This window comes from Podarcis liolepis (genome assembly GCF_965112155.1).
Source record: "Podarcis liolepis genome assembly, chromosome: 2".
NCBI classification, from domain to species: Eukaryota; Metazoa; Chordata; class Lepidosauria; order Squamata; family Lacertidae; genus Podarcis; species Podarcis liolepis.
The window spans coordinates 122,512,629-122,539,996 of NC_139555.1; the positions used below are offsets into that span (position 1 = coordinate 122,512,629).

At 43.3% G+C, this 27,368-nt stretch overlaps 1 protein-coding gene across 4 annotated transcripts in view; it reads right to left on the minus strand.

Annotated features, from left to right (window-relative positions):
• The window catches only part of LOC310701103 (vomeronasal type-2 receptor 26-like), a 255,322-nt gene continuing 227,954 nt past the window's right edge, over window positions 1-27,368 (minus strand). Inside the window, exons 2-11 of one of the 4 annotated variants that reach the window (XM_083491371.1) lie at window positions 26,859-26,985; window positions 19,500-19,615; window positions 17,658-17,949; window positions 15,330-16,124; window positions 13,934-14,161; window positions 12,023-12,149; window positions 4,716-4,963; window positions 1,812-2,603; window positions 519-746; window positions 1-283 (exon numbers count right to left, since the gene is read on the minus strand). In XM_083491371.1, the coding sequence (XP_083347497.1) occupies window positions 149-283; window positions 519-746; window positions 1,812-2,603; window positions 4,716-4,963; window positions 12,023-12,149; window positions 13,934-14,161; window positions 15,330-16,124; window positions 17,658-17,949; window positions 19,500-19,615; window positions 26,859-26,942 (3,045 nt within the window). In that variant the 5' untranslated portion in view covers window positions 26,943-26,985 and the 3' untranslated portion in view covers window positions 1-148. Of the gene's footprint in view, window positions 284-518; window positions 747-1,811; window positions 2,604-4,715; window positions 4,964-9,009; window positions 10,304-12,022; window positions 12,150-13,933; window positions 14,162-15,329; window positions 16,125-17,657; window positions 17,950-18,433; window positions 18,564-19,499; window positions 19,616-26,858; window positions 26,986-27,368 lie in introns of those variants that run through there. The other 3 variants (XM_083491372.1, XM_083491373.1, XM_083491374.1) reach the window with 3 other exon arrangements.

Below are 27,368 nucleotides of genomic sequence, written 5' to 3' on the forward strand. Positions count from 1 at the left end.
AGTATAAATATTTTTTTTAAAAAAAAACATTACAGAAGCCAAGCAAGGGTCCATATTCCGAAAAATGTCTTTAGGGTCTTCATAGTATGTGCCTGAGTGAAGCTTGCCCTGTTTATGTTCTCCCAATGAATTTCCTTTTCTCCTGAGATCACCCACCTTCCAAAATGGAGAATGTCCCTTCTGCACAACGAACACAAGAATAACAGCAAACCGGCTGTCCTTCTTGAGCCACCTTGACGTATCCAGGGCTACAGCTGTTGGAACATCTGGAGCGAGGCACGGTCTAGCCATCCGGAGAAGGTGCATCAAGAAAAAGGTGTTAGGGGTCTGGGAGTGAACTGGGTCCCCAGGAAGATAATTGTCCCCCACCCCACACTTGTATGCTGTTTGAGCTTCAGCTTTCAGGTGTTTGGTGTGAACCTGCCCCTCCTTCCAAAGCAAATGGATTTAATAATAATAATAATAATAATAATAATAATAATAATAATAATAATGACACAGATGATAATATGCACTACCTCATTAAACCACAAGGGCCACACAATGGCTTCCGGGTTAATGGTGAACTTTAAATGTGAGGCTGCCTGTCTCTCTACACTCCCGACTTTCACTCTGCTGCGAGACCCATTGGGAAACAGCACCCAGTTTACAATGTCATAGTCGGCTGCCAGCTCCCCATTCTCATCCAGATGCAGTCCACCCTTGGTGGTGTTAAACGACTGGGCTTTTCTTAAGTAGGGATGAAGCTGGAATGATAAAGAAAATATGGAGGAAGAAGAAGAGGAGGAGGAGGAAGAGTTTGGATTTGATATCCCGCTTTATCACTACCCCAAGGAGTCTCAAAGCGGCTAACATTCTCCTTTCCCTCCCTCCCCCACAACAAACACTCTGTGAGGTGAGTGGGGCTGAGAGACTTCAGAGGAGTGTGACTGGCCCAAGGTCACCCAGCAGCTGCATGTGGAGGAGTGGAGAAGTGAACCCGGTTCACCAGATTACGAATCTACCGCTCTTAACCACTACACCACACTGGCTCTCACCACACTGGAAGCCTATTGAATATCCCAGCCCTGCTCATTTTGCAGTCTAATCGCCTGTGAATTGGGCCACTGCACTTCTGGACTCAAAGGTGCTTAGATTTGCAGAACTGTCACACTGTGGTTTCATGTGGGAGCCTTTTCTTTGGACCTCCCTGATATTGGGTGGGTGTGTTTGCTGTATTCCCTTTTTTCTAGTTAGTAAGCAGTATATAAATTTTGTAGATTAATAAATATCTTATTAGAGAGAAGATATGTGAGAATTATGTGTAGATCCACCTTTCTGTCAATGCAGAAAGCCTACAGCGTGGGACCCAGGAGAGTCAGAGCGGATCTCTTAGGACACCAGGGAAGACAACTGAACAGGTAGATGAGTGTCTTCTGGTGTCACCAGTGCAAGCTAAATGGTTGACCTGCAGCAGGAGACTTACAAACTGAATTTGCCTCAGCAACGAGCAAACATTTTGCTAGGGCTGCCATATCTCCAGGTTTTCCCTGAAACGTCTGGGAATCACTCAGAAAAATGGTGGATTTTTTCTGAATCAGCAAAATGTCTGGAAAACCTGGACATATGGCAAGTTTTTTAAAAAATAAATCTGAAAAAATCAAAGGAAACCCCCAAAATGATTTTTTTTGGGGGGAGGGGGAGATGTTCCTTCGAAAAGCCCAACTATATCTGTCCAGATTTTCACCTCTGGGAACATGGCAACCCTACATTTTGCATATGCGACAACAGATTGCAATTTGCAGTGCTGTTGCAAAAGGAAAGGGGAATACCTGCCATGGCTGCAGCTTTTGATGTCCCCAACTGTTTGTCCTACCCGCCATCAACATCTGTTTGGATCTGGAGGAATATGCCGAATTTAAGGCAAGCGCCACAGCCTGGACACCGTTGTAAGTAATGTAATTGTCTTGAGACACAACTCTTTCGATCTCCTCTTGGGGGAGAATCTCCAGTTTCTCCTTCTCTGTGCATCTTGTCCATACTTCAGTTGACAGCACATCCTCTGAACATGAACAACGAAAAGAATTATCCCAAAACTCGTTTGTTTCACTGGACCATACCTCATAGAAGTCATGCTTTGCCCCCTTTCTGGCCTTCCTTACTAAGGACAAAGAACCATGGATTTGCATGAAGGAATCGGTATCGTAAGAGAAAATGATGTTCGTGTTCCTAAAAACTGTAGTGATCCAAACTTTCCTCCTAGCTAGCTTCCGTTGCAACACAATGATTGGGCCAAATTCATAATCAGAGCCCCCACAATAAACAAACACGCTGACTTGTTGCCACATTGCAGGGAGCTCATGCCATAAGTACTTTTCCACTAGAGTCTTTTGTAGTATTCTTTCCACAAAGGCAACACAAATCCCATTGCGGATCATCGGAGGTGTGAAGGCATTCATTAAGCTTTCTCCAGCGTCGTTGTCCGGAGCAAATATTCCGATCCACGTCCATCCAAAATGCAGGAGCAGATTGATAATCCCCACGTACTGGGTTACTTCCTTTGGGACCATCCGGTAGACAAAGGGGAACTGGATTTGATCATGAAGAGCAAAGCCATGACTTATCTGGTTAGGTAAGGAAGTGAAAGTTTGTTTTCAGGGGAATTGTGGCACTTTTGTTCACCTAGAAGTATTAAGAGCCAGGAAGAAGCTGGAAGAGATTGATCTTTGTCAAATCCTTGTCAATATGAGGGAGGGTGGAGAAAATCTCCAGAAGTGGACTGAGCCCCAAATTGACCCATAGTTTGCTTGTTTATGTGAAGTGGTCTTGCTTACAGCAAGTTTCTGTGGATCAGCCCTATGATCTTAACAGCCTGCTAACTGGGCACTGCTAAAATGTGCATTCACTCAACTGTAGGTATTTCTACTAGGTCTTCCTATATGAGAGATGTGTTTGAATTACCTTAATACCTACCATAATAAGGAGAAAATCCAAAACTATGGTTATGAAGCAATGGGAGTTCTTAAATGATTATTTACAAAACCAGGGCTCGACTACAAAAATCTGGTTGTGTTTAGAATAATCTTGTGCGTAATATAAAAAATGCAAAGTGAGACATTAAGGAAATCCAAAGGGAAAATACGAAGAACAGAGGATCTGATGAACAGATTATTAAAAACACATGAGGTAAACGGTGGAAGTCTTTTTTTTTATTAAAAAAACACACACTTTATTTAAGGTAGATAAGGACAAGATGAAATTATACAATTGAATATAAATATAGATGGGAAACGGCTATGTATTGTGAGTACTTATCTACTTTAAAAAATTTTCACCTAAGATCTTTTTCTTTTACTTCTTTATTTTTTCTTTGTTCTTTTTTCCTTTTTTCTGATATCTTATCTTTCATTTCACTCCTTTATTGTGAATAGCATTTTATAGAGGTATAAATAATTGTAAATATGAAAAGAGACAAAATATTCTCTATTTTTTCCCCTTGGTTATATGTATTTTCTTTTTCTTTTGTATTTTCTTTTGTTGTAAATATGTATGTTTTCTAATTTGTACTTAATAAAAATTAAAAAATTTAAATTAAAAAAATTTAAAAAAAGAAAAAATGAATTACCTTAAAAGACTGAACAAAACGAGACCACATCAGGAGTCCTGTGTCCAGTTCTGGACTTTTTGCTGTGTCTAGAAACTGTCACCTTATGGAGCTGTGATACCACCATGTTTCATCTGAGCAATCTTTGCTTCATAACAGACGAATGCTCCATGAAACCATCTTTTCTGCAATGGACTCTGCACATGTGCTGAAAACCAAGGCTCTGCTCAAGCATGTAAAATTAAACCACTTTTTGATGTTTATTAAAGTCTTGGATCTTGTTTCCTGCCCTTCTCTACCCCCTACCCTGAAACTCAAAGTCTTTTTACTAAATAAACTCCCTTTACATAAGATTACAATAGACTTCATTCTTTTCAGAGAGGCATTTCTCTAGCATTTCTCCCCAGAATCCTTTAACGTGTGCTGGATTGTCCCTTGCAGTCAATGAAGTATTGTTGTTCCGTATCCTGTGGGCTTTAGGAAAGTAAAACTGAATCTCCTTCTTACTAATTTTAGAGTAGTCCTGGAGAAAAGAAGTAGAATCCTGCCCCTCCCCAGCAAATGCAACCTAGGTCAGGCGTAGGCAAACATGGCCCTCCTGATGTTTTGAGACTACAATTCCCATCATCCCTGACCATTGGTCCTGTTAGCTAGGGATGATGGGAGTTGTAGTCCCAAAACATCTGGAAGAAGAGTAGAAGAATTTGGATTTGATATCCCGCTTTATCACTACCCGAAGGAGTTTCAAAGCAGCTAACATTCTCCTTTCCCTTCCTCCCCCACAACAAACACTCTGCGAGGTGAGTGGGGCTGAGAGACTTCAAAGAAGTGTGACTGGCCCAAGGTCACCCAGCAGCTGCATGTGGAGGAGGGGAGACGCGAACCCGGTTCCCCAGATTGCAAGACTACCGCTCTTAACCACTGCACCACACTGGCTCTCACACTGGAGGGCCGAGTTTGCCTATGCCTGACCTAGGGTGTCCCAAGACAGATTTAGCCTTTTAAAAAACATTTTCTGGGAAACTTTTCAAAGAGTTGGAAGGGAGCTCAAAGATCATCTGTTCTAACCCTCTTCAAATGTATATAAGCTATGACTGTAGCATCCTTCACAACTGGCGATCCTAGTTCCTACCTGTGGGGTTTTGTAGATGTCTGACATGCTTGCAATCTGGATGAAGATATCTGATTCAGCCCCTTCAATAACAGCCAAGAGGTTCTTTTGTTGTCCACAGTTATAGTTTGGAATATTCTTTACCCCTCCAGAATGGCCATCAAGGATGGCATCAGAAGTAAGTCTGCCATCATAGAAGCTGTCAAAGAGGTTGTATCCCAGGGTGATGTTGGGTAAAACTGTGGGATTTTGATTGATCTCCTGAACAGCTAGCAAGAAGGACAGGATATGCCAATATCTCGTAGAACCGAACCTGCAAACAAAGAAACCAATAGTACTGATAGACTGCCGTTCTCCTTTCAGTGAACACAAAATATCACATTATTTCGTTTATCAATCTAAAGGCCTTTACACAAATCTTAAAATAGCTCGTCCCCAAATATTGGTCTGTATTGTTTTTATGGGGCGTGTACTGTGGTCGCAAGTTAGATATTACTTTGCCATTTAAGAGAAAATGGAGAGTTTACTGTTTCTGATGGGAAGCCCATTGCCTTCAAAGATCAAAATCAAACGCAATTTAAAGAGATTTGAAATGTTAGGAAACTGCTCATCTCGGCTGCTTCCAAGTGGGAAAATACCTAAACACCCAGCAAGCAAGTCAGCATGAATATAGATATAATAAATGTTCATAGTTGTCCACCAACAAATTAGAAAGAATCCACAATGAAGACATAATATAACAGCAAGCTCAGCTTTGTACAGGCAAATGAAGGCGAATGCTAAGTAACAAGGTTGCCTGAAGGAGCTGTTGGAATCAAAATAAGGACAGAATTTGATCAGATGGACCAGAAAATAGAGGTTGTCCCTTGTACTTGGGGACAGCCAGGATACAGATATGGCAGCATAAAATCCATCAATACATAGGTACCTACAGAATAAACCTGGTTAAGGGATGCCGGGAGAAGATGTATGGTTCAACTAAACCACCTTTTGATGAGATGATTCCACTAATGAGATGGTTTCCTGTCCTGTAATAATTTGCAGGCTGATTTGGATAACGAGGCAGGAATACTTGGCAGTACTCTGTCCTGTGTCCGTGGACTGTGTGGGGCATTAGCAGCAGCAGCAACAACAGCAGCAGCAGCAGAGATTCCATTCTAGCAGTGCCTGTGCCAGTCGCCTTCATCATGGCAGCAATGACGTCAAGGACACAGCTGGATTCCTGCCATGGATTCATATCTAAAGTCAGGAAGAGAAAGCTTCCCAATGGCCCAGTCCCTGCCTTCCCTCAATCTCAGACCAGACTCCCACTGGCACAGGATTTAATCTTTTCCCCCAAGAAATTTGCTGGAGGAATTGAACATGGAGGAAGGGGGTTAGCCAAGCAAGCCAGTTGCTAATGTCAGCTTATTAGTCAGCGAGGGAGTCTTGTGAAATGACTCAAAGTCTGGGTTATGTCATGGAATTGCTGGAGCAATAGAATTACTTGGGGACCTACAGCTGCTTCTGTGTGGTGAATGGAGCTGGGGGCAACTTCCGCAGCATGGGGACCTCACCCTTAGAATCTCAACAGTATTTATGTCACAGTTCTTCTTTCTGGCTTGCTGCAGGAAGTTGCCACATGTTGTTCTGGATTCAGATGTTTGTATTATTGGTCTCAGGGGAAATCCCCGGAGCTTTGGTGTGTGAGGGGAAGAACACACCATTATGATTTTCGTAATTATAAAGGGGAAGAAGGTCCACCCCTGCAACCTGCCAGCCTTTCTCCATGGCTCAAGGAAGAGGTGCAGAGCTGGAGGAAAAACATGTTTGCCAGATATCACTGATGGGGCTCCATAGCTGGAGATGGGCCAGCCAGCGAGCAGCTGAACTTGGCACACTTTGTATTGAAGAAATCGTTTCATAGAGGCAGGATCCAAATGCTCATTTTCAGCAGCATAGCTAGCCGCTTGGGTGCATGGGGGTGGGGCAAGGCCCCCGTGGGGTGGGGCAGGGCACGCCAGAATCCCAGTGCCCGAGCCCTCTTCTGCTCTGGCACCTTGCAGGCCTGCGTTGCTTTTTCGAGCTGCGAAGAGCCTGCAGGGAGACTGTCTGCTGCCTCCCCCTCAACTGTAGAGTGGCTCAGGGGGTGGCAGTGGGCAGATGCAGGCCCCACACTTCCCTTTTGGGCATTGTGGAGCCTACAGGTGCCTGAGCCACCGCGTCACTCCCAGGAGAGACGCTTGGCTCGGGCACAAGAAGTGCTGTCCCCTGTGGTGTGGTGCCCAGTGGCCCCCGTCCCCCTAGCTATGGCTCTGCTCATTCTTTTAGGCTCCATTTGAACAACCACATACCTGCATTGTGCGGTGTGCCCGTCCCTCTTCCCTCCCCAAGCAAGCAGTAATGCCTCCCTTCTTCTGAGGTCCAGCTCCGAGGGCCTTCTGGCGGTTCCCTCCCTGCGAGAAGTGAGGTTACAGGGAACCAGGCAGAGGGCCTTCTCGGTAGTGGCGCCTGCCCTGTGGAACGCCCTCCCAGCAGATGTCAAGGAAATAAACAACTATTTTACTTTTAAAAGACAACTGGAGGCGGCCCTGTTTAGGGAAGTTTTTAATGTCTGATGCTGTATTGTTTTTAATATTCGGTTGGAAGCCGCCCAGAGTGGCTGGGGAAACCCAGCCAGATGGGCCGGGTATAAATAATAAATAATAATAATTTTATTATTATTATTATTATTATTATTATTATTATTATTATTATCATCATCATCATCATCATCATTATTTTCATAAGGAGGGAGATTTCACTGTCCTATTGGTCAGAGTAAATCCAACATTTTTGTTGATTATCTAGATTCAATCACACACCATGGATGTTCTGCAGGATATTATCCTGACTATTTTGCAGGTCTGAGGTTGCCTCCGTCTGAATCAGAATATTGCTCCAACTCACCCAGTATTCTTTACCCTAACAGGAAAAGAAATCAAACTTGTCCCTCAAAGCCATAGAACGCACAGTCTCTATGAACAGACGTTGCCTGACTGAAGGAGCAGAGTTAATTGCTGCTTTGTTGTGAATTTTAAGAAAAATTAATGTACAGCTGAGGCATCTGATCAAGGCTTGTATTTTAAAATGAGCTTAAAAGATATATTTGCAGATGCTTGTGTGTTTCATGCCAGGCATAAAGCAGCTGGCTGGGTGCTTTGGCAGTTGTTTGTCTTCCTGCTCAGAGGCCCCTCTGATTTATAGCAGTAGCATGAGACACGTTTCTCAAAGTTGTAAAAGGAAATTACAGGCTGGGAGCAAAAGGTCATACTGACCATACATATTACAGAACACAATCAAGCTGCAAAAACACAATTAAGAGTTGGTAAATAGTGAGATTTATTGTTTAACAGAAAATAATACTAGGTGCCTCCCATTAGACTTGAGCCATATTTCCATAGGGTTAAAGGGCAAGAGCTAATAGGAACAGCAGCTGGCTGGGGAAAGAGGGGTTGTAAACCGGAGAGGCTTCTTTCTGAAGCTGTTTCCTTTTTACTAAGTTCCTTTTCTTCTAAAAAGCTATATATGTTAATGTATGAAATATATCAACTTAAATGTAAGTATGCAAAGGATTTAGAAAGTAAGAAATGTTAGATTCATATGTTAGATTCTTATTTCATTGATGGTGTGTGAGAAGGTGAACCCAAGATCTCTGTCACCATGAGCCATCTGTTTTAGCCATCTGTTTTGGAGTGAACAGGGCAATAGGGCAATAGGGCAAAGATGATCTGGTAATTAAGGTGCCTTGTCGAGGCAAATGTAAGATATTTGTCTGCCATTTATGGATAGAAGGAAATATAGCTCTTTGTCTCCCATAAAAGGTAATAGGAAATGGGTGTATCTTTTATGATTGGTTCTAGCAAACAGCCAATAGGAATTTCAACCAGGCTGATTTGACAGAGGCAGCCAAAGGAAGAGCAAGGGGGCTGGGCTGAGGGAATATAAGTGCTGGCCATCAGGGCTGGAGTGGGCAGTGCTTTGGTATCCATATACCACTGTGTCTCTCATTTATTTGTCTGACAAATAAATTATTATTTTAATTTCTCTATTGCTGCGTTGAATATTTCATTCCAGCTAAGCGTTAACCACAAGCAGGGTGATACACAGCCAAATATTTGTAGATCTGCCTCATCTAAATGTATACCCCCCCAGACAATCAGTATGTCAGCATATTTCACAGTGAATCTGTTGAGATTTTAGTAGGCCTGAGAACACTGAAATAGGTTCAGGGTTTACCCTACCAAAGAGGGTCTAGGCTACGCCAGTTCTTCGAGCCAATGAGGACAACAGTGTGTGGAAAAAGCACAGGTTTATTCAAGCTGCAACTCAAATTGGCCGAGTGGAATTTCTCCAAATAGTGAGCAAAAAGCACACCTTTCAAGGCACTTTCATAGCATTATTTACATGATTACTTCATGCATGATCCTTTCTACAGGGCTGCCGTCAGATGTCTTCTAAAAGTTGTATAGTTATTTATCTCCTTGACATCTGATGGGAGGGCGTTCCGCAGGATGGGTGCCACTACTGAGAAGGCATGTGGAAAAAGAACAGGGAACCTGAAAATCTTTTAGGAAGCAGGAGGTTCTGTATCTTTTTGAGAATTTTGTTTGCCTCCAATGGAAGCCAGGATTCTGGACCCTTTCCTTAGAAAACAGTCCCTTTCTTTAGAACTAAGTATCAGATGCCATCTTTTGTTTTTGTCGAGAGGTGCTCTTTTGTATTCAGATCAGGCCTCAGTACAATAATGTAGCACTTGGGAATGAAGATGCAGCCCAGAAGCCCAGCACTGGAGGCCAAGATGGAGAAGACCTGAACAGCTACCATGTATTTCCCCTTGGTGCTCAGGTAGGTGGGCACAAAGGACACCCAAACACTGCAGAAGACCAGCATGCTGAAGGTGATCAGCTTGGCTTCATTGAAGGACCCTGGAAGCTTTCTGGCTAGGAAAGCAACCGTGAAGCAGATGGCAGCCAGGAAGCCCATGTAGCCAAGGACAGTGTAGAACATGGCAACAGATCCCTCATTGCATAGAAGGATGATCTCTCTTGCTTGGGAGTGCATGTCGGAGTCTGGGAAGGGTGGGGAGAATCCAAGCCAGATGGTGCAGATGACAATTTGGATACCAGAACAGGAAATGACAATGGCGTTGGCAAAGGTCTTCCCCAGCCATCTCCTCACCCTGTTCCCTGGCTTAGTGGCCAGGAAGGCCAGCACCACGGTGATGGTTTTGGCCAAGAGAGAAGACACAGCAACTGAGAAGATGATGCTGAAGGCCGTTTGTCGGAGGAGGCAGGTTGTGTTCATTGGCCGACCAATGAACAGGAATGAAGATGAAAAAGAGAGTACGAGGAAGATGAGGAGGATGTAGGAGAGGTCCTGGTTGTTGGCTTTGACTATCGGAGTTTCCTTGTATTTAATGAAGATTCCTAAAACAAATACTGTGGTTATGGACAAGAATAGGGCAAAGGACGCTAGGATGAGGCCCAAAGGTTCGGTGTAGGCAAGGAAAGTGGTGATCTTGGGGACACATTGATCTTGGTCCTTGTTTGGATGCTGATCATCTGGACATTTGGTGCAATAGCTTGCATCTGAAAGGAAGGGGAGCAAATTTAGTAGCCGTAACATAAATAAGAGAATCAGGCTTGTATCTTTAGAGATTAGCAGGTCCAAATCACATTTAAAACAGAGGGAGATTAGAATCACAAAAGGTTATATTTGCTGTGGGCAAATCCCCCAAACTATCTCTCCTGCAGTGTGCATTCCAAGGCAATTAAAAAGAAAAAAACTAACATAATAATAATAATAATAAATTTTATTTATACCCTGCCCACCCCGGCCAGAGCCAGGTTCAGGGCGGCTAACACCAGTAAAAGCACAGTAAAAACATAATAGGGGGGAAAGAGAGAGGGGGTGAAGGAAAAGGGGGAAAAACCAATTTAAAATACAGGTTAAAATGCAATTTAAAATGCTGCCTCATTTTAAAGTAGCCATAAGACCATAAGGGGAGGGAAACATAAGGGTCAGACGGAGTCCAAACCAAAGGCCAGGTGGAACACCTCTGTCTTGCAGGCCCTGCAGAAAGATGTCAAGTCCTGTAGGGCCCTAGTTTCTTGTCACAGAGCGTTCCACCACGTCGGGGCCAGTGCTGAAAAGGCCCTGGCCCTAGTTGAAACCATGTAATTCACTGTGGCAGGGGTTCTCACACGTTATCTCCCTAGGGCCGATTAAAAATGGCTAGAAACTACTAAGGGCAACAGTCATGATTTAGATGCAAACTATGACATTCTTTCCACATTGCAGGAGGTTCCATAGTTCAGCCTTTCTCAAACTCAGCATAAGCACTGGTTCTCTAGGCATTGTGATTCCACCTCCCCCTTTTGTGCAGAATATATTGATCTAATAACTCTAAACGGAGAAGCACACACACCCCTTCTCTCCTCTACATGCCTCTTGGCGTTTTTATTAATAGCCTACCCTTTTTTTGCCTTTCTCCTTTCACACTCAGTGTGCATTGCAGGGCTTTAGACTAGAGGACCCTTGGGGTCCCTTCCAACCATGTTTCTACTATTCTATGTGTACTCTGCTACCTCCCCCAAGTGCCTGTTTCTCTCCACCTCTCCTCCATGCATTCTTTGATGTGCACAGTTTCCCTCTCTGTTGTTGTTGTTGTTTAGTCATTTAGTCATGTCCGACTCTTCGTGACCCCATGGACCAGAGCACGCCAGACACTTCTGTCTTCATTTCCCTCTCTACCTTTCTCTTTTTTCTCTTACTGTTTTCCTTGTCAGCCTTTTATGGGATCTCTGCCCTATCTCAGTTCTCCCAAAGAATGCTGTTATGTACTGAGTTGAAAAGGATCCAAACTGCAGCAGTCTGATTGGTCCTAGAACAATAGGATCCAAAATGCAGCAGTCTGATTGGTCCTAGAACAATAGGATCCAAAATGCAGCAGTCTGATTGGTCCTAGAACAATAGGATCCAAAATGCAGCAGTCTGATTGGTCCTAGAACAATAGGATTCAGAATGCAGCAGTCTGATTGGTCCTAGAACAATGCAGCAGTATGATTGGTCTGCAGGAGCCACCCAATCCAGCTCCAGATAGAAGTGAATCCACAACCTGATTGGCCTACGGGAGAATGCCGGGATTAGCCAATCACGTGCAGCCCATTGTGTAAATAATGTATATAAAGCAGATACTTTGAGGGGACTTCCATTCCCTCCTCACCACTATGAGCTGAATAAAGAGCATGAAATCCATTCTTGACTCTAAGTATATTTCAAATGCCCTCTCCCCTGGAGTCACCCACCTTCCTGGGTGGAGATTGTCCCTTCCGGACATGAAGCACAAGCATAGCAGCAAATGGGCTTTCCTTCTTGAACCACCTTGGCATATCCAGGTCGACAGCTTTTGGTACACCTGGAGCGAGGCATTGTCTAACCATAAAGTAAAGGAGCATCGAAGGGAAATTGTAAGGGTATGGAAGTGAGTCATAGGGTTTGGAATGACCCTAATGGATTCCCCTACCTCCCCCCCCCCTCTTTTAGGTAAATATTGTTGATGCTGTAGTGCATGGCTTAGAAAGTACTTTGGCGTACATAATTTTGCTGCTCCAATTATCTCAGAGCAGAGGGCCAAGGAAAGATCATACGTCTGATACTAAGCTAGGAGAGGAAATAGTTGTTAAGAAAAGGGAATATGTCTGATCATAGAATCATAGAATCATAGAATCATAGAATCATAGAATCATTTGATTGATTGCCAAATGACTGATATACAGTGGTACCTCGGGTTAAGTACTTAATTCGTTCCGAAGGTCCGTTCTTAACCTGAAACTGTTCTTAACCTGAAGCACCACTTTAGCTAATGGGGCCTCCCACTGCCGCCACACGATTTCTGTTCTCATCCTGAAGCAAAGTTCTTAACCTGAGGTACTATTTCTGGGTTAGCGGAGTCTGTAACCTGAAGCGGATGTAACCCGAGGTACCACTGTACTGCAATACAGCAAACAGTCTGCTTAATAATTATGAAGAGCAATTCAATAAGGTGGAAGGTACTGTATTTCTAAATCTTAAAAGGAAGGTTTGGACAACAACTTGGATGGGAAGGATGAACAATTTGGGAGTTGCCATGACATTAATTTTCAGAGAATTGGATAACAGCCCAGATTGGAATGGAGCCAGATGAAGCTGTGCTATTGGACAGATGAAAGGTTATATGATTTCTGACATGACTGAGGATCGCAGAGGCAGAGACAAAGAAGTTTGGAGCGTTAAAATCGAGATGTGGAAATATGGAAATATCGACGAGAGGCAGGACTGAGATTTGGACATGCTTCAAGGTTCAGACTATGTGAAGCCGTAAAATTAAAATTTTACAATTCGGAAGAGAATTCGACCTTTTTTATTCAGTTTTTTATTTTTATTGGATTATGATTTGATATGTTAGTTGGATGCCTTTTACTGGAAAATTAATTAAACTGATCTAACAAAAGAAAGAAAGAAAAGGGAATATGTGGCAGTTTTATTGGCACTGGAAGGAGGGCACTGAGCCAAAGGGTGACTGGCGACTTTTGGAATCCAGTGTCCAGTTGCCACTCAGATTATGCATATATTACATTAAAGAAGCACAGCTCATACAACTCTGTACGCAATTATATAGAAATTTCCAAAGACAAAATGTAAAAACAAGTTTCCGTTTCTTTAAATATAGCTTTTACATAATGTATGCAACACCAAAATCTGGTTCAAGTGCAATATGTGATGTCTCAAAACCAAAGTTCCATCCAAACGTTCCTTCATTCAATAAAGAGAAACGAATGTCTACAAGTCTACTTGCTGCTGAAGGATAATCCACAGGCTGGAAAAAACTGCCCACATTACCGGGAGTGTTGTTGCATTGCTCTCCATCACTCAAACCATAGTGGCAGTGATCCAGCCATGTGAAATCCCAAATGGGACAATGAGATCACTGGATGGAAATCCCTGTTTCGAATGTGTTCATCCGGTCGGTCCAGACACCAGAACGCATGCTAAAGTAGATAACTCAGCTACATAAACTTGAAAAGGCTCTCTGCTCTTTCTATAATCCCTGAGATCAGCCCTAGACTAGTGAGAAAATCAATCGGATAGGAATAAGTTCATTTTCTGAATACACCCTGTAAGTTATTTGAGCTTAATAGATGTCACAAAGGGACAGGCACACAATTCATTCTGCCTACCTTGTTAAAATGTGAAGGCCAGACAATGGCTTCTGGGTTAATAGTGAGCTTTAAATGTGAGGCTGCCTGTCTCTCTACACTCCCGACTTTCACTCTGCCACGAGACTCGTTGGGAAACAGCACCCAGTTCACAATGTCATAGTCGGCTGCCAGCTCCCCATTCTCATCTGAATACAATCCACCCCTGGAGGTGTTAAACAACTGGACGTTTCTTAAGAAATGGTGAAGCTGGGATGACAGAGAAAATACCAGCATTAAGAAAGTACTGAAGCCTATTGTATATTGCACTCTTTCCCCCTCCATTATTATTATTATTATTATTATTATTATTATTATTATTATTATTAAATTAATTAATTTAACATAATTATTGTAAAATATAAGCAAAACATACATATATATTTCAGATAAGCACACATATATGAAAAAAGAAGAAAAGAAAAAAGAAGAAAAAAGAAAGAGAGAAAAGAAAGTTGGAAGAATTTCTTCCAATTTTTTTCTACAAAATCTCAATATGAAAATATTGATAAAATTTCATTGATTGACTTCCATTGCTTACACTGCACTTCCTATATACATTTTAAGCAAGATTGTATCTGTTATTCCGTATTTTTCCCATACAATCTCACACAAATATTCTAAACAGTGTTTTTAAAATCTTTTATAAATCTATTCTAAACACAACAAATACTTTACATTTAATCTTTGTCTACATAAATAATCATTTAAACATTTCTATTGCTTCTGGCTTATATTTTTTGGTTTTTGTCTTATCAAATCAGTCAACTTTGCTAATTCCAAGTATTCACATAATTTATTCAGCCATTCTTCTTTAGTTGGAATGTAATTTCCTTTCCAATTATTGACTATTAACATTCTCGCTGCTGTTGCCGTGTACAAGAAAATATTAATTTTGTCATTCGGGATGTCTCCATTCAAAATTCCTAATGAATATGATTCTGCTATTTTATTATGTTTTTATTAGCTTTTTAATTTCCTCATGTATCATATTCCAATATTTCTTAATTTCTGGACATGGCCACCACATATGGTATAAGGTTCCAGTCATTCTATTACACCTCCAACACTCCAATCTCCTATGAATTGGGACCTGTGTCACATTTGGACGCATAGTGGTTGACTGCTGTCGGCTTTCCACAATCAAATCTGAGATTCATTCTTAAGTCGTTGCCCACCCGCTTTCTCCTTCAATATTTTGGAGATCAGCAGAGCCAGCTTCATCACGTATAAAAACTCAGTGTGAACCCTAAGGTCAAATTCTAATATCAGGTAGGGTGAAGTCATCCACTTGAATCAACACATTTGGGGCACCATTTAAGTGAAGGACAATGATTCCAGAATTAGACAGTAGGTTGCAATTAACAAAAGGGAATACCTGCCATGGCTGCAGTCTTCCACGTCCCCAACTTTCTCCTCTACTCATCATCAGCATCTGTTTGGATCTGGATGAATAGGCAGAACTTAAGGCAAGTGCCACAGTTTGGATGCTGCTATAAGTAACGTAGCTGTCTTGAGACAGGGCCCTTTCAATCTCCTCTTGGGGAAGAATCTCCAGTTTCTCTTTCTCTGTGCATCTTGTCCAGGCTTTCATGGGCAGCACATTCTCTGGACATGAACAGTGAAATGACTTCTCCCAAAATTGTTGTATTTTGTCAGAGAATGGCTCATAGTGGTCACATTTTGTCCATTTTCTAGTCTTCATGGTGAAGGACAAAGAACCATGGGTGTACATGAAGAAATCAATATCGTAACTCAAATTCATGTTGATGTCTGGAAAAGCTGTTGTGATCCAGACTTTACCCCCAGCTTGTAAATTTTCAAATATTTCTTGTAGGTGGAATATTGGCACAAAATCATAAGACGAGTCCCCATAATAAACATATACATTGACTTGTCTCCACCTGGCAGGTAGTTCATTCATTTGGTAGGCTGTCATGTGTTGTATTCTTTCTGAGAAGGCAAAACAAATTCCACTGCTAGTCATCAACGGTGTCAAGGCATCCAAGAACCTTTCTCCATTGTCATTGTCTGGAGCAAAGATTCCAATCCACGTCCATCCAAACTGCAGGAGAAGTTGGATAACCCCCCTGTACTGGATTTCTTCCTTTGGGATCATCCGGTAGACAAAAGGGAACTGAGTTTTATCATCAAGAGCAAAGCCGTAACTGACCTAGTGAGGAAAGAAAGGATACCAGGTATCTGTTCATAAGAAACAAAAACCTAAAAGAGCTCAACCTGTCAGCTGAGGATGAGTAATTGATAACCTTTCACTTCAACAACAGATCAAGTGGAAGTATCTTTGAGGACACCACTATGAGGGCGGAACCTCCTCCTTACCTTCACTGAGCCCAGTGTAAATGGTGGTTTTAAGCCTATATATTGTTCTTCTTCAGCACACTAGGTTGTGTGTGTGTGTGTGTGTCCAGAGAGAAGGGGGGAAAGTGTCTTGAATACTTAGGCGAAACATCATATACTCCTTGAATACTTAGGAGTATAGCATCTAGATCAAGGGAAGTAATAGTGCCACTGTATTCTGCTCTGGTCAGACCTCACCTGGAGTACTGTGTCCAGTTCTGGGCACCACAGTTCAAGAAGGACACTGACAAACTGGAACGTGTCCAGAAGAGGGCAACCAAAAGGGTCAAAGGCCTGGAAACGATGCCTTATGAGGAACGGCTAAGGGAGCTGGGCATGTTTAGCCTGGAGAAGAGGAGGTTAAGGGGTGATATGATAGCCATGTTCAAATATATAAAAGGATGTCACATAGAGGAGGGAGAAAGGTTGTTTTCTGCTGCTCCAGAGAAGCAGACACAGAGCAATGGATCCAAACTACAAGAAAGAAGATTCCACCTAAACATTAGGAAGAACTACCTGACAGTAAGAGCTGTTCGACAGTGGAATTTGCTGCCAAGGAGTGTGTTGGAGTCTCCTTCTTTGGAGGTCTTTAAGCAGAGGCTTGACAACCATATGTCAGGAGTGCTCTGATGGTGTTTCTTGCTTGGCAGGGGGTTGGACTCGATGGCCCTTGTGGTCTCTTCCAACTCTATGATTCTATGATTCTATGATCACTTTCATGAGACGGTATTGAATATAATTGAAAATCTGCTAAACGAAGGCATAGACTTGTGGATGGATAGAGACTTTGTGCTGGTGTTTCAAGTGGTGTTGATTATCATTCAGAATCAAGTAGGAGTATTATAAAACATGTAACTTTATTTATACAAGCTTTATTTCAACTCCTAACTCTCTCTGACCCTCCTGGTCTGTCTATATATACTTTTTGTGTTGAGTAAGTTCCTGGTTGTGCCTGGTTGTGTCAAGGCACAGTCTGACCCCCTCTCTCCTTCTGTAATCCTCATAGAACTCTAGCCCAATGGTTAGGGTTAGGTCATTAATTTGATTCTGAATTGATTTTAGAATGTATTTTAATTAATTGACTGTGATTTGATGTAAATTGTGCTATTTTTACTGTTGTTAGCTGCTCTGAGCCCGGCTTTGGCCAGGGAGGGCGGGATATAATTATAATTATTATCTCTGGGCTTCTCTCTTCGTCTGCTGTCCTTACCCTCTTACTTAGTTCCACATATGTTTATGCAGGGTGGACAAGATACAGACAATTCCATCAAGAAATAAAAGTGGGAGGCATTGAAAGAAACCATCCACTATTATGGAATCTCCAATAGGTGGTCATCCAAGTCCATACCTGTGAGATTTTGTAAATGCCTGCCATGCTTGAAATCTGGATGGAGATGTCAGATTCAGCCCTTTCAATGACAGTCAATGCATTCTTCCTTGTTCCACAGAAATAGTTTGGAATACTCTTTTCTCCAGTAGAACGCAGGTTTAGCATGGCAGCGGAAACCAGTCTGCCATCAAAATAGGTGTCAAAGAGGTTGTATCCGAGGGTGATGTTGGGTAAGAGATTGGGCTCCTGATTGATTTCATGAATGGCAAATAAGAAGGACAGGACATGCCAGTATCTTGTAGGAAACGTTCTGCAAATAAGCAAGCAAGCAAACAAACAGTTACGACAACCTCCCATTTTTCTCTCAGTGAAAACAAGATGCCACGTTCTTTCTTTAATAAAGGGAGAGTATAATGGAATATATGCTGTTTTGCTTTATTAGAGAAGCGAAGAAAGCAAGTACAAGAATTAGGACATGATAATAAGGAGGCTGACACTGCAGGACATTGTGGAAGGACGTGTGGATCCAGAATTGGCCTCCACAGTCACTTATGGACTCATTGTTAAAATCGTGTTTATGGAAGACAATCTTACTCGGCTACGAGTGATTGCCAAAGAATAATAATAATATAAAACCTTTCAAAATTAACCTTTATATCATTGCAATTTATACGTTATCCAGTTCTAATTACACTCATTACAAAATATCTCCAAAAATTAAATTAATATAGAAAGATAGAAAATTTCTCATTACAAGCCTTCAGACAACCTTGCTAGTGATGTTAATTGCTTACAATGATCTTTCAGATATCATATAAATTTACTCCAGTCCTTTAGAAATACTTGATCGTGCTGGTTTCAGATTTTTCCTGTCAGCTTCACCAGTTCTGAAAAGTCCATCATCTTCATCTGCCACTCTTCATTCATTGGTACTTCTTGTTTCCATTTTTGGGATAAAAGAATTATTGCTGCAGTTGTTGCATACATAAACGGTCTTTTATCTTCCCTTGGTATCTCGTCACCCACTATGCCCATTAGATAGGCTTCTGTTTTTTTAACAAAAGTATTTTTAAACATTTTATATAACTCATTATATACCATTTCCCAGAAAGCCTTTACCTCTTTGCAAGTCCACATGTGGTAGAAGATACCTTCCCTTTCTTTACATTCCCAACACTTATTGGTTCTTGTCTTGTACATTTTAGCAAGTTTAGCTGGTGTTAAAATATCAACCTAGAGCCTGTTTCTAGCTTCTGGCTCACACACCTCAACCTGGGCTTTCATCTTTCTACCTACCAGCCAGTTGTTTTCTGGCATGAAGCCTCCTCCTTTGTTACCTGAACGAGCCATACTTAGCGGGTCATTATCAAGAAACTAGAGGGATGTGGTTGGTGCTATGGGTTAAACCACAGAGCCTAGGACTTGCCGATCAGAAGGTTGATGGTTCGAATCCCCAAGACGGGGTGAGCTCCTGTTGCTCGGTCCCTGCTCCTGCCAACCCGGCAGTTTGAAAGCACGTCAAGTGCAAGTAGATAAATAGGTACTGCTCCAGCGGGAAAGTAAACGGCGTTTCCGCGTGCTGCTCTGGTTTGCCAGAAGCGGTTTAGTCATGCTGGCCATGTGACCCAGAAGCTGTACGCCGGCTCCCTTGGCCAACAAAGTGAGATGAGCACCGCAACCCCAGAGTCGGCCAGAACTAGACCTAATGGTCAGGGATCCCTTTACCTATCAAGAAACTGGCCTGGCTGCCTAACACCTTTTCCCCAACTCACACCAATATAGTCTGTCACCCTCTGTTAGCTGAGGTCAGTCACAATGCAGGTGGGGCAGAATTAACCCCTTCAGCATGTAGTTACTTACTCAAGAATCCCAATGAAAGGTGGCTGGGAGAAGACATAGGGTTCCAATACAGCAAGTTTTGGAGAGATGACTCCACTCACAAGGTAGTCTCCTGACCTATAATAATTCACTGGTTCCTGTAAATACAAGGAGAGATTGAACGAGCATTTTGCCTTCTGCATCCCCCAGACTGCCTGGCACAGGAGCAGTGATATCATTCTAGCAGCACCAGACAGAGTCACCGCCATCCAGACCAGCCATGAATTCAGATTTAAAGGCAGTGAAAGAAACTGGCATAGACCCAGCCTGCCCAAAATCTCACCTCAGGCTTATTAATAAACAATATCTATTTATAATTTTGAGGAGGATTTATGTTACTTTGCTATCCATGTGATAAGCTGTATCATACGACCCTTGATGGTGATGTTTAGATTACTGAGCTCTGGAGAAATCCCTGGAGTTTTGGTTTCAGGAGAAGAATAAATCACTATAATTTCCATAATTATATGAGAAATAAAGTTTACCACTGCAACTCCCGGGTCTGTCTGTGTGGTTCATTGAACAGGAAAAACATGTTTGTAAGAAATCGATGACGTCGTTTCAGAGTTTGGGCCAGCGACGGGTTGTGTGACTGAACTTTGCAAACTTTGAAATGAAGAAACAGTTGCAGAAGAGGCAAGATTGAAATGGTCTTACTTTTAGGCTATATATGAACGGGGAAGGGGGATTCATCCCTCTCCTGCTACCCTGCCCGGCCACTATGCAGAAACACTTCTCATGTCTGTTGGGTAGCCCCATTTCACTGTCCTGCCTGTCAGCATAAGACCAGCTTTTTCTTGTGGGATGATGAGCGTATTGGTTGGAAGTCTGGCCAAGTGTGTGCAGGCCCTGAGTGGTCACTGGAAGGACAGATCATGAAGCTGAGACTCCAATACTTTGGCCACCTCATGAGAAGAGAAGACTCCCTGGAAAAGACCCTGATGTTGGGAAAGATTGAGGGCAAAAGGAGAAGGGGACGACAGAGGACAAGATGGTTGGACAGTGTTCTCGAAGCCACAAATATGAGTCTGACCAAACTGCGGGAGGCAGTGGAAGACAGGGGTGCCTGGCGTGCTCTGGTCCATGGGGTCATGAAGAGTCGGACATGACTAAATGACTAAACCACAACAACCACCACGTTGCTGCCAGCAGAGTGTGACTGGGGCCCAGTCTGCAATGTGAGCCCTTCTCTCTGATTCTAATTCCTCCTCCTCACTCACAGTTGCAGAGGTAAATTGGGCCCTGGCGTTACCATGGAGGTGACTTAAGCTAGAGCTGCAAGCTCATCATTATGACATAATGTATGATGTCACAAGCAGGATAAACTCTGCTCATGTTCTCAGAAATAAAAGCTGCCACTTTTCTTGCTGGCAGAGCTCTTGTGTGGCTAGTGAGTGCCTCAGAGGCATCCTTACTCGCAGGCAATCATCATTAGATTTGCACGCTATGAAAAGGTTCCTCAGGAGAACTGCTCTCTGTCAGTCAGCCACTAAAACTACAGGAGGCTAACAAGAAAGAAAGAAAACGAAGGAGCACAGCAGACCACAGATTATATATCCATTGATGGCCTCGTGGTCAATTTGGCATTTCTGCACCACCAGGTTGTATTTTGAACTTGGCAGAAAAGAGCACAACTGCATCCCATTTGAAACTTGAGATAAGGGTCATGATTCCTGACCGGCTCTCTCCTCTCCTATTTCTGTCCTATAGATTCTCTCCTGTGCCTGTCTGATTTGACCAGTTTGCCTGCCTTTTCACCATCATTAACTGCAATGCTACTGGATTATAAGGCAGGGTAGGTTTATGTGGGACTAAGTGGTTAGGGGACAATGAAAGAGAATAGTTTGTGATGAATGTTAATGTCCAGTTTTACTGTTTCCTCATCATGACTCCCAGGCTAGCTGCTTGGAGAAATCAGAGACACAGAGAGCTTCTGCTAGCTCTTTTATTTAAATCATCAGGACACACATAGAGACTATGGATTATGCTCTCTTAAGTCTCGAGACATTGCTCAGAGTGCCTGCTCCAACCCTCCTGAGGCACTTCCTAGCTTCCAAAACCCTCCTTACTGTCTACGGTGGCTAGCAATGGAATATTTCTGTCTCTGTTTAGCCTTCTGCTCTAAGATATGAAGGAATCACCTGGTCTGTGGAGAAATAGGAGGTTCCACCAGGCTTTCAAGTGATGTAGTGTCCACTGTCTGAGTACTGTTTCTCCGACTTCTGAGTCCTGTCCCTGTTCAGAACTAGAGCATCTGCTGGTTCATCATCGCCCATTATTTCTCAGCTCTTTGTTTCTTCTTCTGGGGTGTGTCCTGTTTGTCACCACCACCAATCTGGGTCCATTGTATCCCCATTTTCCTCCTGCTTGGAGGCTTCTTGAGGTGGAAGTCTCCACCACTACTCCTCATCTGCCCAGTCCCTGACACCCCTGAAATTCCCACAGAAACATGCAGAACTTTCTCCTCTGGCATTTAAGTCAATCCAGTTCAGTCAACTGAACCTCAGGATTTCCCCTCCAAAATGTATCCTCAGAGCATGGACATCCTTCTTCTGGACTGGTTCTTTGCGTGGCGATACCCGCCCCCTCCCACAGATAGAATAAATAATGACACAGGACACAAGAATTTAGGTTGATGGGCGTAAATGGCCACAACTTTATTGATTACAGGTAAGAGCGGTATTGGCCTTAGGCATTGGCCCTAACAGTTTATCCGGTCTAACCGGGGAGGGTTAATCACCAACAGGGGGAGCCCCCCAGATGTACATCCGTAGGCGCTCCCCGAGGGGTTACCGCTCGGGAGCGCGCTTTAGGCCCTAGCCTCCGTAGGTTTCGGACGAGGCGACGCCCCCCGGAGTCCTTTAACGAACTACCCTCCAAGCATTGGGGGAGGTGATGGCGATCCTCCCCCCTTCCTCATTTGCATAACAAAACCCCCGGCCAATGCCTAACCGCCAAAACCCGAGAGTTGTGACGTTTTGCTACGAGGTAGGCGAAAAAAACCAAGTGGCTTCAAAATTCAGCCAATTAGCCAAATGGAAAAACTCCTACCAGGCCCCTTGCGGCGACCAGCCGAAGCCCATAGCAAAGTCAGAATGCCTACCTAAAGGACGGGTGGGTGGGAAACCGCGGCTGCTGCAGAGGAGGAAAGGGGGCGAGTCAGGGCAGCCCTGACCTTAAGAGCCCCAGGTAGCCATTGGCTGGCGCTACCATGTATGAATATTTATGGGATCCCTAAGTCCTGCAGGGCTGGAGCCAGCCCCGCGAGAGTGTGAATGGGGCGTGCGCCCGCAACCCCCCCCCCCTCCGTAGTTCGGGAGTGGATTTCTCCTCTCAGCTGCTCTCCATTCGGCTTATCTCACCCATTTGTTATTATTTTATTTAAAATATTTCTCACCCTCCATTTCCAGTGCCCGAGTCTTCAAAGAAAGAACTCTGCACTAACAAAACAGTGGAAGAAGGGAAGGCCATATCCCCTGCAGAAGGTACTTTGACTGCAGGAATGTAGAAATGGAGCCCTCAGAAAAATTGAACGAAGGTTCTTCCTCCCCAGCAACTAGTCCAGGCAGAAGACATGAGAGGGATCCGGAGAGGGAAGAGAAAGTATTTAGAAATGTCAGTTGGCCTCTCTTGTCTTGGCACAGAAGACTAAGATAAATTTTCACAGGACCTAGAAAGTGGGGATAATTTTCTTAGGAACATAGGAAGCTGCCGCGTACTGTTGAATCATTAGTCCATCTAGATTCTAAACATTAGGAAGAACTTCCTGACAGTAAGAGCTGTTTGACAGTGGAATTTGCTGCCAAGGAGTGTGGTGGAGTCTCCTTCTTTGGAGGTCTTTAAGCAGAGGCTTGACAACCATATGTCAGGAGTGCTCTGATGGTGTTTCCTGCTTGGCAGGGGGTTGGACTCGATGGCCCTTGTGGTCTATTCCAACTCTATGATTCTATGATTCTATGATTCTAGGTCTATTGTGTCTACACAGGTGGACAGGGGTTCTTTTCAGCCAGGGGACATTCACCCAGCCCAACCTGAAATGCCAAGGATTCAACCTGGACCCACTGTTCACCCACTGAGCTACAGCCCTTCCCTGTTGGGATTGTTGAGAATTCCATTCCTCCCGTGCTGCAGATGTGTGGGATTGTTACATGTCACATGTCTGTTTACATTCCAGCACTGATTATTGTAGTCTTGTGAGTGGAAATTGAGAAACGCTGTTCAGTTTTGTATTGCTATTGCTTTTGCAGTTCTTTCTCCGAGGAAGAAAGAGAGAAGCCACATTTTTCTTTGTTCTGCTACGTTTGATTTAATTTGCAATAAATTAGGCTTAGGTGTTATCCCTCAAGGCTAAGCTTCTGTTTGAACTCTGCTTGTCGTGTGCCCACGTCCTTGGATATGGGCCACATCAGCATGATGGAAGACCGGAGTGAGGAATCCCAGGTGACACTGCATTGGGGGCAGCGGCACTGGCCTTGGCATTATCACCCAACAGGGATATCAGTTTCCTCTTCTGAACTGTGACATCTTTTTGGTTTAAGCTTCAATTCTTTCCTCCATGCAGAAGTTCAGAGAATCCCTAGAATTACTTAACACCAGATGGAAACACCTTCCAAGAAAAAGTAAGATCAGTACCAATTCACAAACTATATCTGGTGGAGAAGAAGGGTGCATTTAGTAGCATTACACATAGCATTATCCTTAAAAGCTGTAACTCCTCCTTCCTAAATATTTTACGAATTAGATGCCTCATTTAATTTTCATTGTGAGATGCTCCTTTGTATTCAGATCAGGTCTCAGCACAATAATGTAGCACTTGGGAAGGAAGATGCAGCCCAGAAGCCCAGCACTGGAGGCCAATATAGAGAAGACCTGAACGGCTACCATGTACTTCCCCTTGGTGCTCAGGTAGGTGGGCAGAAAGGACACCCAAACACTGCAGAAGACCAGCATGCTGAAGGTGATCAGCTTGGCCTCATTGAAGGCCCCAGGCAGCTTCCTGGCTAGAAAAGCCACAGTGAAGCAGATGGCAGCCAGGAAGCCCATGTAGCCGAGGGCACTGTAAAACATGGCAACAAACCCTTCATTGCATTGCAGGATGATCTCTCCAGGCTGGGAGTGCATGTCAGAGTCTGGGAATGGGGGAGAGATGCCCAGCCAGATGGTGCAGAGGAGAATTTGTACACTGGAACAGTAAATGATAATGGAATTGGCCAGACTTTTCCCCAGCCATCTTCTAACCTTGTTCCCTGGCTTTGTAGCCAGGAAGGCCAGCACCACCGTGATGGTTTTGGCCAACACAGAAGAGACGGCAACAGAGAAGATGATGCTGAAGGCTGTTTGTCGGAGGAGGCAGGTTGCTTTCCTTGGGCGGCCGATGAAAAGGAAGGAGGACAAAAAGGAAAGCAAGAGAGATACAAGAAGTATGTAGGAGAGGTCTCGGTTATTGGCTTTGACTATGGAAGTTTCCATGTATTCAGTAAAGATGGCAAAAACAAAACCCGTGGTTAAGGAGAGGAATAGGGCAAAAGATGCCAATGCGATCCCCAAAGAGTCTTCATAGGCAAGAAAGGTGATAACCTTGGGGACACATTGATTTCGGTGCTCGTTTGGGTGCTGATCTTCTGGACATGTGGTGCAATAGTCTGCATCTGAAAGGAAGAGGAGAGCATTCAGTAGTCCTAACAGGAAGCTTAGAACAGTAATATTATGTATTCTGTTACATTCCATAATATATATGTTTCAGCATGATAGCTTATACTCCAGAATATTCATCTGTCCCAATCATATATAAAGTAGGGTGGGAATGAAATCAGCAGCATCCATAAGACCAACTCTGTGCTTCCTGTCCTGAAGTTATTTCTTTCATCTCACATTATCCAATTCATCGAGAAACAAGTTATCACACTTTCTTTCTGCAGGACCTATGTCAGGAGTCCAGGTTCCCAGCTTGATAACATAGTAAGCATAGGTAATTAAAAAGCAGGATTTAATGCAAAAACAAACAGATAGCTCCGAGCGGCTCTAACGAAGCCACTGACATTACCATTCAAGATGACCCTTCTGAAGACTCCTTCCTATGTCTACAGAAAATATTGAACCGTCGCCCCTTACATCTCTTGTTTTGCTTCCTGTCTAGCAGCCCTCCCATTCACCGCGGACTTGGACTTATTGGATCAGCTCCAGCCTCTTCCTTTTCCAACAAACTATCTCTGTGTCTGTTCATGCTTGTCTGAGCTTCCTGAGAGCTTTGGCTGTGTTCCAGCCTGCTCTCAGTCGTTCCCTTGGCAACCGGCATTCCAATGTCCGAAGGAGGTGCACTGGGCACTGGCCGCTGTTCAGCCTGCATCAGATCTAACCCTCTCTGTTCTGCAGCCGGCTGTAAAGTTCCACTAGGAGCTGGCTCATTCCTGACAACCTATTTGAGATAGCTGGAAATGCCTGAGAACAACAATCACACACTCTTTCTAGGCATTGTGATTCAGACTTCCCATTTTGGGCAAAAGATACTGATCCAATTGTGACAGTCGCCTGCGCTGAAGATGGGTACTGGGTAACATGACCAAATTTAGTCATGTGTTAATAGATACACCTCTCACTGTTATTAACACAGGAGAGTGCTAGAATTAACTCTTTGTGGTAGTGCTTATGATTAAGCAGCAGTAAAATATAGTACTTCTGTGAACACTGTCCAGTGTCCACTCATTCCCTACCCAGAGGTTCAATGTATGAGGAAGCACCTCTTAAATAAAACTAATTTGTTTATTTGTCTACACTCCATCATGGTTTTTTTAAAAAAAAATTTAACACAATTGTTACAAAATATAAGCAAAACACAAGTACATACACACATATACACTTCAAATAAGCACATATACATGAAAATAGGAACAAAAGAGAAAAAAAAGAAAAACGAAAAAAGAAGAAAAAATAAAGAAAAAAAGAAGAAGTAGAAAAGTTGGAAGAATTTCTTCCAAATTTATTCTACAAATATCTCAATATGAAAATAATAAAATTTCATTGATTGACTTCTGTCGCTTACACTGCACTTCCTATATACATTTTAAGCAAGATTGTATCTGTTATTCCGTATTTTTCCCATACAATTTCGATCATGGTTTAAAGCACGATGGTTTCACAACTGAGGAACAAAATTTAGGACTCGCCCAGAATTCATTTTGTTCCACATTTCTACACCCCCCCCATCCCTGTGCTTTCCGTGAGGAAACCTGCATTTTAGCATTGAGTCAGAGCAAATGACAATCGCCGACTGGGAAAGTGTGGACATGTGCTAAGAAAGCATGGGGCAAAAAAGTAAATGTAGACAAGCCCTGAGTCACCCACCTTCCTGAGTGGAGATTGTCCCTGCAGCACACGGATCGCAAACATAACAGCAAACTGGTTGCCCTTCTTGAACCAACTTGGCATATCCAGGGCGACAGCTTTCGGTACACCTGGCGTGAGGCACGGTCTGCCAATTAAGTGAAGGAGCATCAAGGGGAAAGGGTTAGAGATGTGAAAGTGAGTCATAAGGTGTAGATGGACCCTACTCCATCCATTATAGGCAAATACTGTTGATGTACAAGTTTCTAGTTTGAAACAACTCTGGTGTATATAATTTTGCTGCTCCAACAGTGGCAGAGCAGCAGAAAGATCACAGGCCTGATGATAAACTAGGACAGGAAACAGCTGTTAAGAAAAGGGAATCTGCAGAGTTTTTCTTGGCACTGGGGGAATGGCACAGTACCAGAGGGTGATTGGTGACATTATGGAGATGAATGTCAGGATGTCAGTCAGATCATGGAAACTTTCCATTAAAGATGTTAAACAAGGACGGTTGGATGGATGGACTGA